At 45.5% G+C, this 19,124-nt stretch overlaps 1 protein-coding gene across 1 annotated transcript in view; it reads right to left on the reverse strand.

Moving 5' to 3' along the window:
- Nucleotides 1-17,883, reverse strand: part of LOC125466726 (uncharacterized) — a 121,807-nt gene extending 103,924 nt beyond the window's left edge. The window contains exons 1-5 of the mRNA XM_048561654.2: nt 17,744-17,883; nt 16,396-16,492; nt 14,406-14,583; nt 9,758-9,903; nt 973-1,152 (exon numbers count right to left, since the gene is read on the reverse strand). Of these exons, the coding sequence (XP_048417611.1) occupies nt 973-1,152; nt 9,758-9,903; nt 14,406-14,583; nt 16,396-16,485 (594 nt within the window). The 5' untranslated portion in view covers nt 16,486-16,492; nt 17,744-17,883. The remainder of the gene's footprint in view (nt 1-972; nt 1,153-9,757; nt 9,904-14,405; nt 14,584-16,395; nt 16,493-17,743) is intronic.
- Nucleotides 17,884-19,124: the final 1,241 nt, after the last annotated feature.

Genomic DNA, 19,124 nt, shown 5'->3' on the forward strand with positions numbered 1-19,124 from the left:
ATCTCACCGAAACAATCAAAATCCTGAGGACACTTGAAAGGAGTGGATCCTGAAAGGACGCTTCCCCTTGTGGGAGAGATCAGAACTAGGGCACCCTGTTTAAAAAGATGGGGTCTCCAAGTTAAAGTGAAGCTGAGGTTTCTTTCTCAGGTGTTTGTTAGCTTTGTCCACGCTAAGAAATAGAGGTGGGGTCATTGATTACTTTTAAGACTGAGTTATATAGATTCTAAATTTCCAAAAGGCCTCAGAAGGGCTAGTGGGGGCAAGCATGAAAATAGAGGGCCCAGTTGGATCAGTTACAATCTTTTTGATTGCTAAAATAGGTTTAAATGACACAATGGCCCACTCCTGCTCTTAGTTTACATCTTATATTATTTTATTTACTTAAACACGACGCAACAGTGTCTGTGTGAGAAGCAGCCTGATAACATAGAGGCAGTGGAGCTGTCAGCAGAGCTGGTGGGGAGATAGAGACAGACGCAGAGTGAGCCAGGGACTGAGTGAGAATCACATCCACAGACCTGACAGAGGATGGTTGATCATTGACATCAACATTTGCAACACTCAGAAGAGGGCTCATAAAATACGAAGAGAACTCTGGGCGGCCCGGTGGCTCAGTAGTTGACACTGCAGCCTCACAGTGCCAGGGAATGATTCCAGCCTCGGGCGACTGTCTGTGTGGAGTTTGCACATTCTCCCATGTCTGCGTAGGTTTCCTCCGGGTGCTCCGGTTTCCTCCCACAGTCCAAAGATGTGCAGGCTAGGTGGATAAGCCATGCTAAATTGCCCGTAGTGATCAGGGATGTTTAGGTTAGGGGGTTGGGTCTGAGTGGGAAGTTTAAGGGTCGGTGTGGATTTGTTGGGCCGAAGGACCTGTTTCCACACTGTAGGGATCCTATGATTTAAATAATCCTGGTCCGGAAACATTCTCTGCGCCAACACATGTAAATAATGTTAACTTTTTTCAGTTACCTGAGCTTGAAGATCAAATGTCACCATAGAAAAGCAGAAAAACACCATGAAGTACTGTGACTGGGCACTTTCAAAGGCTCCACCGACTCTGAAAGCCATCATGCTGGGACTCTTAATCAGGTAGATAATACTAAGCACCATCAGAAACACCCCCAATACTAGAATGAGCACGAATCGTATCTGAAAGAAATGTACAAAATAAATGATGCTTGTTATGTAGAGTGATTGTTTCTCAATCAAATAGGCATTCTCTAACTGTCTGAAATATTACTGCTACAGTTTGGCGAGGTACTCCAGTCAATCTGCATTGACTTTACTGACTGACAGCAGGTCCTCTGTTTCACTAAGCTAACAAGCTCCAGAATTGTCCTGGACTCTTCAGTAGGAAATCCAAGGAGAATAATAAGGGGTAGGCCATTTAGAACAGAATTGAGGAAAAACTTCTTCACCCAGAGAGTGGTGGATATATGGAATGCTCTGCCCCAGAAGGCAGTGGAGGCCAACTCTTTGGATACTTTCAAGAAAGAGATGGATAGAGCTCTTAAAGATAGTGGAATCAAGGGTTAAGGGGTTATGCTGCAGGAACAGGATACTGATTGTGGATGATCAGCCATGATCATAATGAATGGTGGTGCTGGCTCGAAGGGCCAAATGGCCTACTTCTGCACCTATTGTCTATAAACAAAATCCAGCTAGGACCGTTTTAAGAAACTGCTCATATTTGCAAGTTAGAAAGATATTTGAGAAGGGATAAATTCAGCATCCAATCAGCTACAATGAGTCTGTGTGCTTTTAGTAAGGATGGACATGTCAGGCCGCTAATTGTGAAAATGTGAGGGAGGGCAGCAATTGAAGATATATGGGTCATGTGATGGAACATCCAACAACATGTTCCACTGGAGCTCACAATCCAGCAAGCATTGCTAGATTGGAACACACAGTTGAAAGCCTGAGGTAACACGAACACAGCAGGCCAAGCAGCATCAGAGGAGCAGGAAAGTTTGACGTTTCAGGTTGAGACGACCCAAAACATCAAACTTTCATGCTCCTCTGATGCTGCTTGGCCTGCTGTGTTCATCCAGCTTCACACCGTGTTATCTCAGATTCTCCAGCATCGGCAGTTCCTATTTTCTCTGTAACAATTGAAAGCCTTTCCAGATATTGTTGGAATAGTGCAGGGATCCAATCCACCTTCTCAGCTAACGTCTCTGGTGGAGAAGGACCAGAAATTATGACATTTTAGGGCCAATTATAGAGTCTGACTATTCCAGTGCACGCTCAATTAGCTTCTCATGTTCCATCCTCCATGCGATTGTCCAGTTGAACAATATCTTGAATTTTGCTTTCAAATCCAAGTGAAGCATGTCCCCTCCCTCTCTCTGTAACCTCCTCCAGCTTCACAAGCATCCGAGGTACCCAAACTCGGCTGCTGGGCATTCCTGATTTTAACAGCTTCACCACAATCACACTGCTTTTAGATGCTGGTCCTAGTGTAATTAAGCTTTTTGGTAATTTGCCACCATTTGGAAACTAACCTGGATAGAACCATGTACAGCTTTAAGATTGAATTGTATTTCCATATTGTGTGGGTTACGAAAGGGGGTGGGTTTAGTTTTATTTTTGAGTTCTGTGAGTGGTCTGCATTGTCTGAAAAATCGTTTACATACATTTAAACAAGGTTTTAAAACATCTCCTTGAGTTAAACAGTTCAGTGCTTGAGAAAATGAAGTGTAGGCGAAAGAAAAAACATTGTGTTCTTGCCTTGTAACAATGTACCATATGATAGACACAGAAACAGTTAAGAAGCAAAATCATCAGAAAGTAAGTGGGAAGTTTTTTTTCTGGAGAAGAGCAGGTCACATACAGAGAAAGAAAGACCGTTGTCATCAGCCATTCCGTTTAGAAATCTACAAAACCGTCGGAGCAGAAGCAAAAACACAGTCTTAGATGGTTAGAAATTTGAAAAAGAAAAGCTCCCAAAATGAAAGGCTTTAAGGTGGCAGGGAGGAAGACATCCTGCAAGGTTGTTGAATCCTTGAGTTAAAGGAGCACATGTTAAGGTGTAGGTGAGCTGCGTTAGCAGAGTCTCATGAAGACACATTAACCAAAAAAGAAAGCATCACGTGAATACAAAAGTTTTCCAGAAATCGTAAACAACCATGCCAACTGAACAAGAAACTTTAAAGCGGAAACAGGGTGAATGTTCACTGAAGTTTAAGTTATGGCTATTGTTAAAGGTAGAAGGATTGAATCTTTACTTCAGATAATTGTACCAAGACAGTTTCAATTATTTCCTTGAAAGTATAAAACAGTCCTTTTACCTTCAGCGACTGAACACTGCAGTAACCAAATTGCAAAAATAAAACTTATTCTCTAGCAAGGTATTTGGTATGCTTACCTATTTTGATCAGTGCGGGGAGTTGGGAGGTCATGTTGCAGTTGTACGGGGCATTGGTTAGGCCACTTTTGGAATACAGCATTCAATGCTGGTCTCCCAGCTATTAGAAGGATGTTGTTAAACTTGAAAGGGTTCATAAAAGATTTACAAGGATGTCGCAGGGTTGGAGGGTTTGAGCTACAGGGAGGGGCTGAATAGGCTGGGGCTATTTTCCCTGGAGCATCGGAAGTGGCAGGGTGACCTTATAGAGGTTTATTAAATCATGAGGGGAATGGATAGGGTGAATAGTCAAGGTCTTTTCCCTAGGGTAGGCGAGTCCAAAACTGGATGATATAGGTTTAAGATGAGAGAGAAAAGATTTATAAGGAACCTAAGGGGCAACTTTTTCACACAGAGGGTGATGCATGTATCGAATGAGCTGCCAGAGGAAGTGGTGGAGGCTGGTACAATTACAACATTTAAAAGGCATCAGGATGGCTACATGAATAGAAAGGGTTTACAGGGATATGGGACAAGGGACTAGATTAATTTAGGAGATCTGAATTAGCAGGAGAGACTGAATAGTGGACTGTGTGAAAGAGACTTTATTCACAAAAAGTTTACCATTATAGAAAGACCAATCTATCTTCTCTGTATTTTACAAATCCTCTAAAAAGCTACTGTAAACTCTGTTAATTTACTTTCCTCAGTTTGTGAACATCAAAGGTATATGTCAACTCCTTTAGCAGCTGGATGTAATACTCACTGAAGGAAAGCTCAGTGACCAGAAACAACTGCTTCCTGAGCAGTTCAACGATAGTCGATGTCAAGCCTACAAGCAGCAGCTCGAGAGTTTTGTATTTCCCGTTTCATACTGTCTGGCTGATGAGCTGAACTTGCTTACTAAGCACCTGCAAAATGGTAATTAATTGAGAATACAGCGTGGAGCTGGAGGAGTACAGCATCAGAGGAGCAGGAAAGTTGATATTTCAGGCCTGCTGTGTTCCTCGAACTCCACACTGTGGTATCTCTGACTCCAGCATCGGCAGTTCTACTATCTCTGAATTAATTGAGAATGTTGTATTGACCTTTTTGGTTACAGTGAGTGAGGGAGGCATGTTTGCCAGAACCTGCCTTTCGAATCTCCCAGTTTGCCTGAATCAGCCTGTGGGATTTTATTTATTCTCTAGAACGGTTGCCACATCCTCTGGTTACTCGGCATTTTACCTGGTATTGAGGCACTGGGTTGTCATTGTGAGTCTAGCATCGGCCTGGGTTTGTGTTTACACTCCTACAACAGCAGAAACACAGGAGCATGCAGAATCAGGAAGTGAAACTGTAAAAGTGTAAAGAGTTACCAACAAAAGAGGCAGAGAGATGCAAAAAGAAAGGGGTGTGTGAAAGACTGGAAGGCAAAGACAGAATAAAAGGGAAGTGAGGACAGATTCAGGCAATGAAGAACTGAATGTCTGACTGGCCATACCGACCCATCCCGACACTGAGCCCATGTCGAATCCTGGAATTAGGGGCTTTGTGGGCATGAAGGTCTGCTGTCAGCACAGTGAGGACCAACCACAGTGAGGCTGTGTGGGGGTGCAGGCAGATAACAAGTACATCACAGTGGTGAACCATAGTTAGGGAGGGGAGGGGATGGGCTGTAAACACTCTCTCACACAGTTAGACACAGCAACAGAGCTCAAACTGGTGGATGTCACTATCGAGTATATCCTGGCATTGCCAGCACAGAATAACGACAGGGATAAGACAGCATCATATGCTTACCCACCCTCCCCCCACACCCACCCAACACCCCTACCCTCACCCCACACCCCCCAACACCCCTACCCTCCCCCCACACCCCCCAACACCCCTACCCTCCCCCCACACCCACCCGACACCCCTGCCCTCACCCCATACCCATCCAACACCCCTACCCTCCCCCCACACCCACCCAACACCCCTACCCTCACCCCACACCCCCCAACACCCCTACCCTCCCCCCACACCCACCCAACACCCCTACCCTCACCCCACACCCACCCAACACCCCTACCCTCCCCCCACACCCACCCAACACCCCTGCCCTCACCCCATACCCATCCAACACCCCTACCCTCCCCCCACACCCACCCAACACCCCTACCCTCACCCCATACCCATCCAACACCCCTACCCTCCTCCCATACTCACCGTCACTCTCCTCACACCCACCCAAATGTGGCACTCTCTTCACACCCACCCAACACCGCCACTCTCCTTACACCCACCAAACACGGCCACTCTCCTCACACCCACACAACTGTGCCACTCTCCTCACACCCACCCAACACGGCCACTCTCCTCACACCCACCCAACACCGCCACTCTCCACACACCCACACAACACCGCCACTCTCCTCACACCCACACAACACCGCCACTCTCCTCACACCCACACAACTGTGCCACTCTCCTCACACCCACACAACACCGCCACTCTCCTCACACCCACACAACTGTGCCACTCTCTTCACACCCACCCAACACGGCCACTCTCCTCACACCCACACAACTGTGCCACTCTCCTCACACCCACACAACACCGCCACTCTCCTCACACCCACCCAAATGTGGCACTCTCTTCACACCCACCCAACACAGCCACTCTCCTTACACCCACCCAACACGGCCACTCTCCTCACACCCACACAACTGTGCCACTCTCCTCACACCCACACAACACCGCCACTCTCCTCACACCCACACAACACCGCCACTCTCCTCACACCCACACAACTGTGCCACTCTCCTCACACCCACACAACACCGCCACTCTCCTCACACCCACACAACTGTGCCACTCTCCTCACACCCACCCAACACGGCCACTCTCCTCACACCCACACAACTGTGCCACTCTCCTCACACCCACACAACACCGCCACTCTCCTCACACCCACACAACTGTGCCACTCTCTTCACACCCACCCAACACGGCCACTCTCCTCACACCCACACAACTGTGCCACTCTCCTCACACCCACACAACACTGCCACTCTCCTCACACCCACCCAACACGGCCACTCTCCTCACACCCACACAACACCGCCACTCTCCTCACACCCACACAACACCGCCCCTCTCCTCACACCCACACAACACGGCCACTCTCCTCACACCCACACAACACCGCCACTCTCCTCACACCCACACAACACCGCCACTCTCCTCACACCCACACAACACGGCCACTCTCCTCACACCCACCCAACACCGCCGCTCTTCTCACACCCACACAACACCGCCACTGTCCTCACACCCACCCAGCACCGCCACTCTCCTCACACCCACCCAACTGTGCCACTCTCCTCACACCCACCCAACACAGCCACTCTCCTCACACCCACACAACACGGCCACTCTTCTCACACCCACACAACTGTGCCAGTCTCCTCACACCCACACAACTGTGCCACTCTCCTCACATCCACCCAACTGTGCCAGTCTCCTCACACCAATCCATAACCCCAACCCTCCTCACATTCACTAACCTCCCCACATACAGTCATACAGCACGGAAACAGAACCTTCAGTCCAACCAGTCCACGCCAAACGTAATGCATTTGCGTTTGGCCCATAACCCTCCAAACATTTCTTATTCATGTACTTATCCAAATGTCTTTTACATACAGTTACTACGTAACTGTACCTACATCCACCACTTCCTCTGGCACTTTATTCGATACATGAACCATTGTCTGTGTAAAAGAAATCTTACCCACATCCTCCGCCACCCACTTTCCTTTCCCCATCCCTGCTCTGTTTTGTGCAGCACCAAACGAGGCCAAATGGTCCTTCAGGTTCATGCTGGCTCTTTGTGGTGAAATCAGTTGGTCCCATTCCCCTGTCCAGCCCAGCAAATTTATTTCCCTTGAGAGTCCATGCAAGTCAATGAGTTCCAGCTTGTTACCATTTGCTGCATAAAAATGTTTGTTCCCACATTCCACCTGCATCTGTTGACCAAATAAGTCCATGTTTATCAGCTGGAGGGAACAACCTTCTGCCATTTCCCTTATCTAAACAGATTCAAATCTTGCACACTTTGACCAAATCACCCTCAATCCCAGGTGAACGACCCCATCTTCTCCAACCTAACCTAGCAACAGCAGCCTGCTCCTGCCGAAATGCATCACCTCACACTTACCTGCAATAAACTCTACCTGCCACCTGCTTGCTAATTCTGCTTTCCTGTCTGTGTGCTATCACAGTCTTTTGGTATCATCATCACTAGACCTTTATTAATGCCACAGGAGCTTCTAGCCCCAAACAAGTTCATATGTCTTTTCTTTCAAAAAAGGTAAATCAGGAGGAGGTTTTCCTTTACAAACGTTTATCTCAGAGTCAGCTTAGAAATTAGCCAGACTTTCCACTAATTACCCAAACAAGCATCAGCATCCAAAATAATGGTCAAACAATGCAACAGACAAAAATGAACAGTTTTCTTGGGAGAGGAGTATTTTGATGAGCGATTAGTGGTGCAGGTTGTGACTGAGGGAGCAGTTCTGAGAGATTCAACAGTTTATTGTACTTGAGCAACAGCAGAAAGCTTGCCACATATAAAGTGTGGTCTGCAGGGAGTGGTCTGTATCCTGCTGTTGAAATATTCTGGACGACATTGAAAAGAAGGAACTTCTGTCTCAGATTTGCAAACCTAGTACTGACAAATCCAGACCAGTTAAGTCTGTCAGCCTGTCAGTGGAAAGTTGATTCTGTACAGACAGGAGATAGCAGGAACTGCTGATGCTGGAGTCAGCAATAACCCAGTGTGGAGCTGGAGGAACATGGCAGGCCAGGCAGCATCAGAGGAGCAGGAAAGCTGATGTTTCAGGTCGAGATCAGAGATAATGGGAACTGCAGATGCTGGAGAAACCAAGATAACAAAGTGTGAGGCTGGATGAACACAGCAGGCCAAGCAGCATCTTAGTTGCACAAAGGCTGACGTTTCAGGCCTAGACCCATCATCAGAAAAAAGGTCTAGGCCCGAAACGTCAGCTTTTGTGCACCTGAGATGCTGCTTGGCCTGCTGTGTTCATCCAGCTCCACACTTTGTTATCTTGGTTTCAGGTCAAGACCCTTCTTCAGAAACATTTCAACTTTCCTGCTCCTCTAATGCTGCCTGGCCTGCCGTGTTCCTCCAGCTCCACACTGTGTTATCTCTGTACAGACAGGAAATGTCTGTAATGGGTCCTGAATGCAATTCTCTTTCACTTACAGTGGCTACTCTCAGTAACAATGAGCATCCAATGTACATAACAATCCAACTCTGTTCCAGTCACTGCATCCAGCTTAAGATAATAAAGTGTGAAGCTGGATGAACACAGCAGGCCAAGCAGCATCTCAGGAGCACAAAAACTGACGTTTCGGGCCTAGACCCTTCATCAGAGAGGGGGATGGGGTAAGGGTTCTGGAATAAATAGGGACAGAGGGGGAGGCAGACCGAAGATGGAGAGAAAAGAAGATAGGTGGACAGGAGAGTATAGGTGGGAAGGTAGGGAGGGGATAGGTCAGTCCAGGGAAGACGGACAAGTCAAGGAGGTGGGATGAGGTTAGTAGGTAGGAAATGGAGGTGCGGCTTGGGGTGGGAGAAAGGGATGGGTGAGAGGACGAGGGAGGGTAGGAGGCCTGGGGGTGGTGTCCAGGAGGAGGACTTGTGTTGGAAGCGGGTGAAGGGGTCAGTGGAGGGAGGGTTAGGTTCCCGGTTGAAGAAGTAAGTGTCGAGGCGAAGGCGGCGGAAAAACTGCTCTACGTCCAAACATGACTGGTCTTCAGGACATGGTCCAGCAGTTTCAAGGCTGAAGAGATTGCAAGAGCGTTGCAGTGGGAGAGAGATTCCCTGAGGTTAGTCCGGAGGGAGGAGGGTAACTTCTTCAGGTTAGGCATCCCTGGAAGAGGCTTCATGACCTGTCCGTCTTCCCAGGACTGACCTATCCCCTCCCTACCTCCCCACCTATACTCTCCTCTCCACCTATCTTCTTTTCTCTCCATCTTCAGTCCACCTCTCTCTCTCTCCCTATTTATTCCAGAACCCTCACCCCATCCCCCTCTCTGATGAAGGGTCTAGGCCCGAAACGTCAGCTTTTGTGCTCCTGAGATGCTGCTTGGCCTGCTGTGTTCATCCAGCTTCACACTTTATTATCTTGCATTCTCCAGCATCTGCAGCATCCAGCTTAGGCCGATCCCTGAGTCAGTGCCTTGAACAAAATGTAAAAGCATTAGAAACATGAGCAGGAATAGGCCATTCAGTGCCTCAAGCCTGCTCCATTACTGATTGGCATATGGCTTTCGGACCTTGGCCTTCATTTTAATTACACATGAGGAGGAGACAGGTACCGGCTGCATACGATGTAGAACACATTCATGGCCCCCACCTGCAGTTCGTTTCTTTCCATTGGTGTCGCTGTAACAAAGTTCACTACAGATCGGATCACAACGAATAAAATGGAGAGCACAAATGCGATTAGTTCCTGGCGATTTTCCTGGAAAGTCCCGTGCAGCACGTAGTAAAAACAGAATGCTTGGGAGACAGAACCAGAGAAGGGAGAGCGTTAATATGAATCAGTAAGTGAAAGAACAGGCTTACATTATGAATCAACTGGTATGTACTTGTAAATGTGGAAGAGGTCAATGCCCGCTTTTCTTAGCCAGCAACCCAAAGTGTTATTTGCTCCTATGTGAGCAATGGCTCATCTATGGGTCAGAGATTTGGGGTTTCAAGTCCTAGTGCAATACAATGGGGTGCCCTGCACAGTCATGGAGAAACATTTTCAAATGAACCACTAACGAAGATCTGTCCAAATTCATATTTCAATCAACCTGATCAGGGATGTTATTCCACACACCTGGAACCCAGGTCTCCTGGCACAGAGGTTACAGACATTACCACTGCATCATTGAAACCCTGTACTCTGTCTGCATTATTTACTAGTTTTCCTCTCAGGGCTGCAGGTATTTTGAAAAACCAACCTGCTCAGAGATGTTAGTAAACCCTGATGGAGCTGGGACAGGGGCATGGATCTGGGCTCAGAGAAAGGGACATTGTCACTTTGCCACAAGAGCCCTGTGGTCTGCCAGCATTAATATTCTGCCCCAGTAAACATCACCTGACCAACTATAATCCACCCACCGGCTGCTGACCACATGCTCTAAGAGAGGGCTCCATTTCTCAACAAAGATAATGGAGCATGAGGAACACGAGGCTGGTTTCACTGGAGGTAGCTGTTTGAAAACCTGGCATGTTTGCCAGGGCATGTCCAACCACGACCAGCTTTCAATGTGACATGTTTGGCTGCATTCTGGGCCCCACAGTCATGTTATGTGAAGGCCAGTCAACAAAGGGAGGTGTTTCAGTCTAGGCAGAGGAATACCTGGCACCTCAGTCTAACATGACCAGGATATAGAGCTCAGTGAAGAGAGAGGAGGAAGGTCACAATCACCAAGAGGGTTACAAGGAGCAATCCCACTGCTGTTATCCAACCCTGAGTAAGTGCTGTCCCTTTGCCTGTTTTCCAGCCTCTTGCTCTTCTGGATTGGACAAAGTTGGCAACATTTCCCCGTGTGTGTAAGAGTAGGTAAGGGAGGCCATATGAACCCACCGAGAGGGAATTCTCCTCACTCAGGGAGAACAAACAGGTTGAGAGGATATGCAATCTCACCAGAAGAGTGAGAAATCCATTGGTGCGGAGTGGCAAACACTGCAACCACAAGGCCCCACAAACCCCCTGTGATAATATGGGGAGCTAGAGGATCAGTAAGACATCCACCTGATAAATTCACCCATCACCAAGACCATCATTTCAGTGAATGTCCGCTCTCCTGGTAACAGCCCCTATAAGTTTATTCCAGGCCAGTCAGCCATTCCCATTCGCTTAAGCAGCTGGCAGCTGGGGCCAGGAGATATTCCTCTTTATACGTCCCATTCCACTATCCCATCATTCCAGGAGACTTGGCCTTCAGTGAGACCCGTGGAGTATCCCCGAGAATCATGGAGATGGCAATCAGCCTCATCAAGCAACACTCCACCAAAATATAAGCATTTTACTGGGGATGCCTGAGGTCTAAAATAAAAACATGAAGTGTGGGCAACTAGACCTGCCTAATTTCTCTAGTCCTATTTGTTTTTCTAATAGTTGCACTGGGTCTCTACAGCTATGGTGGTCTGTTTATCCACCATTACCTCTCCATGAGGAAGGTGCCGCCCTAACATCAGGACGAGGAGGAAGAAAAGACAGGGGTTGCTTTCCTGGATTCCCCTCATCACCAGATGGGCTCCACCTCATCAAACTCATTGAAAGCAACCATTCCCCACCATCATGAACATCTGAAATGTATTAGCACCACATCTTCTTGGCTATCGCCCAGTGACAACAAACATCAGCAAAACAATTTCACAATGCAACGTTATCCAATCAAATATCAAGCTGTATAAGCCACGGGGAACTATTCACCCTTGTGTATTCCCGTGTGCCTGTCCTTACTGGTTGTGGTGCTCCTACACAGTGCTAGCTGAGTGGTGCAGGATTGCTGCTGACTTTCAGGGATGGTCTTACAAGATGCCTTCAAAGAGCCCTGGGCCTTGACAGCCCAGCTTTGGGCCGCACTATCTCACAAGGGGCACCAGCAGAAAGTCACTGGGGGGTGGCAGTGGTGGGAGCACGAATATTGAGACAAGTCATCAGGTTAGTGCTCATGCAGTCATTGGAAACTTCAAAATGACTCAGTGGACAGGGATCTGGATGTTTTTGTGCATGAGTGACAGAAAGCTGGTATGCAGATACTGCAGGTAATAAGGAGGGCAAATGGAATTGAATTGAATCTTGTATTGTTAATTATGGTATTTATTGGTAAAGAAATAAAATATTAAAGCAGGGAATTGTCATTGCAACTTTACAAGGTATTAGTGAGACTGCACCTAGATTGTTGCATATTTTGGTCTCCTAAATAAAAAGGATGAAATTGCATAGGAAGTAGTTCAGGAAACTCCACTAGATTAATTCAAGAGATGAAAGGCTTATCTTATGAGGAGAGGTTAAGCAGTTTAGGTCTATACTCTCTGGAGTTTAGAACAACGAGAGGAGATCTAATTGAGGTATATAACATGCTACAGGGGATTGACAAAGTAAATGCACAGTGGATGTTTCCTCATGTCGAGAATACAAGGTCATAGCTTTAGGGTATTCAATGTAAATCAGAGATGAAGAGAAGTTACTTCTCTCAAAGGGTCCTGAATCTGTGGAATTAGTGTGGCGGATGCTGCGACATTGAGTAAATTAGGGAGGACAGAGGAGATTTTTAATTAGTGACAGGTTAAAGGGTTATGGGGAGTGAGCAGCAAAGTGGGGTTGAGGCTGAAGTAAGATCAGCCATGATTGTATTAAACGGCAGAAGAAGTTCGAGGGGCTGAGTGGCCTCCTCTTGCTCCTAGTTCTCATGCTGACCAGGTGGCAACACAGGAATTCTTGTAAATTTGTTGGAAAAGAGTTTGTTTATCTGCTGTGAGGGGTCACATATCCCTTTGAACACTGGGATTCAGACCCACAATGGCAGCAGTCTGTCATTACAGATCTATGGCAGGGCAAAATGCCCTTTGGCCCATCAAGTCGGTGCCAATCAAAAAACAACTGAGTCTGAGTGTGCACAGTTCTCGTGGTTGTGGTCTGAGCTTCCCTGAAGCACTGAGAGACTGGGTGGTTACTGTGAAAGTGGAGAAGCTCCATTAGAGTTGCATTTGCAGCGACGGAGTTGGCCACCACCGGCAATTCGGAAACAAAAGGTTCCAAACTTCTGCTCGGCATTTCGCACTGACTCTCGTGAATGCTGCACCACCGGCACCACAGATTAGCTAGACTGACCTGACCAATGCCCCAAAAATTCCTCCGGGCATTTTCCTCAATACCCTCCTGTCTGCTGCTACCAGTCAACTAGAAAATGATTTCTTAATCCTTATTGTTGATAAGATTTGACGTTTGAAAGTTTGAACCACAACCAAACCAGTGGAAAAATTAACCTGATCTCTTTCAATAATTCAGGGCAGTCTTGGGATGCAAATTTGGTTCTCAGCTTGTGAGTTCAGATTCCAGTCTGCACTGACACTCGAGTTTTGTTTGAATTGGAAATGATAAACAGTTTTCAATCAGTCTCCTTGGTGGAACACACAGTTTCCTGTTGATTCGTCTCTGAGAAAGATCCATAGAAGTTGCAGTAGACAGCTCTATCAGAAGATATGTACATGGGCATGCTTTCTGTGGCATGTTCACTGAGTTTGATCTCATTGAAACTTGTAACAAAGACTTCCAGTTTTAGTTCCAGATTCAGAATGGCAACACCCTACAAAATGTTGGAGAAAGTATGTAAAAAGTGTCAACTTTCCTACACCAGTCCCTGACATTTAGACACACCCCCTTCAAGATGTCCAAATTTACCACTACAAAAACTGCACAATAATTTTTCTCTGTAACACAGCTGACACAGTAATGATATTCGCTGCAGCTTTGAAGCACTTTGCTACACAAAAGGTTCATGGGACTCTACACAGTCACTGTCATTGTTTTACACAGGTAAGGCCTGGTGGTTTTCAGTTATCCTAGAAAAGCAAACAAATTCTGGACTGTGATCCTAAAACATGAACAAAAATCATCAATGCTTGATTAGTTAAACAAAATGCACAAAAGCTAGAGTTTTCTGCCAATGAAGTTGTCATTCAAACCCATTTTTAACCCATTAAATAACAACTGCTTTAAAATAAGCATACAGTGGAATGTCATACACACACAATAAATATTTATTCATTAATATAACACACAATTGTTTCTAATCTTAAAAGGAGTCTATTGCACTCAAAATGTTAATTCTGTTTCTCTCTCAACAGATGCTGCCAGAACTTGCTGAGTTTATCCAGTACTTTTGATTTTTATTTCAGAATTCCAGCATCCCCAGTATTTTGCTTTCATTATAATTTCTGGTCTACTGCTTTAAGATGGCAATGCGTCTTCATACATTCACAGTAAATTAAGGTCTTACCTATTCCTATGAACTGTATCACTGAGATGGTGAAGTCTTCCTGGGTTGGATCTTTACTGTCGTCTTTCACCTGAATTACAATACTTTGGATTGTAACGACCAACACAGCAAGGAGAGAGATGATTGCTATAGCAACAAATAACTTCTCTAAACAAGATAATTCCGAACATTGTTTCATCTGTGAAGAGAGAGGGAAAAGATTATTTTGTTTCTCTATTTTATGTACATTGGAAGTTTATTTTTAAACAGCACTATTTGCTTTGTTTGGAAACACACAATTTAATGAAGGTCTTTATGATTATGAAAAGATATAGCAATGGTTCCACATAAGATATATGAGCAGGAGAAGGTAATCAGTCAAACCTGTTTTGCCACTCGATACGACCATGGCTCATCTTGAGGTCAGCTTCATTCTCCTGGCCATTCATTACCTGAGAACTGAAAAACCTGACCATCCCAACCTTACATACACTCAATATCCAGATCCTTCCGAGTGGAGAAATCGCCCCTCAGCTCAATCCTAAGTAATCAGCTGCTTATCCTAAGGCTGTACCCCTCTCCCCCAAGTTTGACGTTCCCCAGCGAAGGATAAACAATTCTCAGTATCAACCTGTCAATCCCCTTTCAGTATTTTGATTTAATGAGGTTTAAATCCACATCTCATTTGGACTCAGCTTTTGAAGTTTTGAAATCCAGTTCAGAAGAAGGGTCACTGGACCCGAAACATTAACTCTTTCTCTCCACTGATGCTGCCAGACCTCCTGAGTTTTACCAGCAATTTCTGTTTTTGTTTCTGATTTCAAGAATCCACAGTTCTTTCGGTTATTTGTTATGTGGGATTCAAATCCATGTTTCCCGGAACATTAGCCTGGGGCTCTGGATTAATAGACCAGTGACCCTACACTACATCACTGCCTCACTGTCACATTTTGTCAGACAGAACAGTCTTCAAACACTTTATCGTGAAGAAAATGCTACTGTATAGTATTTTCAGCTGTTTATAACTCACTTGTAGCCAATGTGTGAAATTCTACAGCAGGTGCAATAGAAAATCACCCAATCACATTGAATAAATAAGCATGTTCTTTTCACATTTCTGAATCAATAAATAATGAAACACTTCATTCATTCAGTTACAGTGTGTGTAAGAGTAAGCTAATGGCTCATCAGTCACATTTACAGTCCAAGGAGTGATCCTAAATAGGAGCTGCAGAAAATAAATTATCTTCTTCACGGTAACTGTTTATGGTATGAAATGAAATCAAAACAAATCAAATAGAATGGACGGAGTAGAAAGTCTGAGGCTTTTTCCCAGGCTAGAGGGTCAATTACTAGGGGACACAAGTTCAAAGTGTGAGGGTGGGGAGGAGTTTAAAGGAGATGTGCGAGGATCGTTTTCCACACTGGAAAGCAAAGCCAGAGGAGGTGGTGGAACAGACACACAGCAGCAGCATTCAAGAACTACCTGGACAAATACATGAACAGGAAGGGAATAGAGGGATATGGATCCTGTAAGTGAAGACAGTTTTAGTAAAGGATAAAATGCATCAGCAGAGGCTTTGATGGCCATTGGGCCTGTTCCTGTGCTGTATTGTCATTTGGTGAAATCAAAAGCTTTCACCATGACCGGAATTCAGAATCAAGATTGACGGGGATGTGTAGGAGATCCAAAAGAAATTCTTCAAATTGGAAATGACCATCAATGTAACAATGCTGACACTGAATGTGAAGTAAGATTCCTGATCTGAGTATAATGCATATATGGGGATATGTCTGTAATTCTCCCTGGCTTAATCCATATCTGTCTCCTGACTAAACGAAAAAGTAGCACAGCCCCAGAGAACAAGAACGGCGATAGTTATTAGATTGTCAGTGAGGAAAGTATTCACAGGATCCGATAATATGCCATCAGCTTGTCATTATGTTAACCTAACATGCTTATGTATGATCATTTCAAGAGTTGCAAATATCACAAACATGTTCGACTTACTGGACCGCATGGTGTAGGTACGAGTTCTCTATGCCGCGGCATTAAGTTTGGTGATGGGGTCTCACTGTCTTCATTGCAATTGGACTCCATGCTGTCCCTTTAATGGCAAAAGATGCACAAAACTATTAGTTAACAAACAGCAAAATGGTATTCCTTCAAGGTATTTGTTCTGCAATAGATGAGTGGTGTAGAGATATGATAAATCTACGATTCACAAAATATGTCCAGGCAGACTGAAATGTCCCTTATCCAAGGACAGTCTTTAATCGGTACATGTGGAAACCAAAAGCTGAATCCTGATCATAAAATCTCATCTGCTCCTGTACATACAATAACAGCCTGAAAACTCTGACATCACATAAAGCAAGAGGCGATTAAAGTTCAATGTCCACTTCTCATTATTTGACCTCCCCGTTCCATTGGCAGGGTGAGCAGTGAGTAGTGTCCCTACCTCTGGGCTAGAAACTCTTAGTTCAAGTGCCACCACCCAGCCCTGGGTATGGTAAGGATAGTTATGACTGGTTGGGTATATTGCTGATGCTGGCTTTTAATTCTAGGGTTTCGTTTTAAAAAATGATTTTGAACTGACATGTCCTGACCATTAATCCAGTATCAGTGGGTGCTACAACAATGCAGTATTGATGTATCGCACTTTTACTGAACTCCAGACCAGGCTATAGCAGATACAAGTCAGATCAGATCATTGTCTCCACGAACTGGAGCTGATCCGAATTTTAAACAAAAACAAAGAACTGAGGATGCTGTAAATCACGAACGAAAACAAAGTTGCTGGAAAGGCTCAGCAGGTCTGGCAGCATCCGTGGAAGAGAAAAAGAGAGTTCTGAATAAGGATCACCGCATCCGAAGTGTTGTTTGTTTTTTTTCCCCTTTACGGATGCTGCCAGCTGCTGAGCTTTTCCAGTAACGCTGCTTTTGTTCCTGAATGTTAAACACCATTAGTAAACCGATTCCATTTGGCCAATTTTTGTGACCAGACGAAATTATAATTCACCCTCAATGCTGCCATTCATCTCGGGTCTTAGATATTCCTTAAACTGAAACAAAACACCGCCGATTCAAAAACAGAAATTGCTGGAGAAATTCAGCAGGTGTGGCGGTATCTGTGGCGAGAAATCAGGACGAACATTTCGAGTCCAGTGACCTTTCTTCAGACCGTTAACTTTTTATTTCTCTCCCCACTGATGGAACCGAGCCTGCTGCGTTTCTCCAGCAACACGCTGTTTTTGCTTCCTTTCCCTGGTTGGTTTCTCTCTCGAGAAACGTATTTTGTCTGTCACCCCACGTCTAATAGAAATCGAGAATAATTTATAGATTGAGACTTGTCGACCTCTTGGCAGTGGCAGCTGCGAGCCTGGGCTCTGGGAGCGGCCGCTGGTGAAATTCCCTCCGAGTTTCGATCAGCTGCCTCCGGGACCAAGCCCTGGGACAGAGCGCAGTGACCGCTCGCTAACAGTCCAGCATCTCACTGACAACTGTTTCACTCTTTCTGGTAAATACTTCCGGACAAGATGCTGCTGGGCTGCGTCATTTCCAGCAAAATAAGAGGAAGAAAATAATTGAAACATTATATCACCGCAACCCCTTTATTGGCGTCTGCATTTTCTATGGCTCCGCGGTGAGACGGTCACTTTGATGTTGCGGTTTACCAGCTCCTCTCTCCTGCTCGGGGAGAACTGTTTGCACATTGCACGGTGCCTGGAAACTTCGAGAGCAGAAAGAGATGCAAGACAAGAAGCAAAGTAGAGTCATTTTGTCCGGAAAAGTATCTCCGAACTTCCACTTGCCTGTCACTTCAACACATCACTGCGTCCCCATCCCTAACACATTTGCCTTGGGCTTGCTGCAGTGTTCCAGAGATGCCTTTCATTTGCTAGGATCGAGTCAAACTAAAGTGTTTGTTTATTTGATATGCTACTGTACTGAACCGAAATGTATTATGACAATGTATTTATACTGAGATTTTTTTATGAATAAGGTATATTTTTGAAATTACAGAAAGGTTTTGCCAACAAGGCTCAACACCAGCTGGAAGTACAGCATATCATTTTCCACTTGGCTACCTCGCACCCTTCAGGGATCAAGCCTGATTATGTATGTTTTATTTTACCTAGCCCCGACCCCTGGTCCTGTCATGACATGTTTGTTTTCAGCATGGCTGACCTATTCTTTCCTACTCTCGGCTCTCATTATCATTTATGCCCTGGCTTACTATCAATAAATCCCCCTGTCTCCCTTTCATATGGCGTTCTCTGCGGGCTCCACCCCCACTATCTGATCACCTCCACCCCAGACTCCTTCAGCATAAATGCTACTTTTTTGATAATTCTGATGAAGAATTTAAAAAGTTGACTCTGTTTTCTCTCCCCACAGATGCTACTAGACCTGCCGAGTTTCTACAAGCAGTTTCAGATTTTGTTTCAGATCTCTAGCATCCACAGTTCTTTGTTATATTACAGAGTCACAGATCTTCAGCAATGGGACAATTTGGACATGAATCCCAGACAAACAGGGGAGATGGTGGTAAAGTGCTAATATCTCCAAGCTGTAAGCCAGAATCCCAAGCTGATGTTCTGCTGATAAAACAGAGAACTGGATGCTGGAGATCTGAAACAAAAATAGAAAGTGCTGGTGAAACTCAGCAGCATTCAATCAGACTGGAAATGTGAACGCTCTTCACTGATGCTGCCAGACCCATTGAGTTTCTCCAG

This window comes from Stegostoma tigrinum, chromosome 28, assembly GCF_030684315.1.
Source record: "Stegostoma tigrinum isolate sSteTig4 chromosome 28, sSteTig4.hap1, whole genome shotgun sequence".
Classification (NCBI taxonomy): domain Eukaryota; kingdom Metazoa; phylum Chordata; class Chondrichthyes; order Orectolobiformes; family Stegostomatidae; genus Stegostoma; species Stegostoma tigrinum.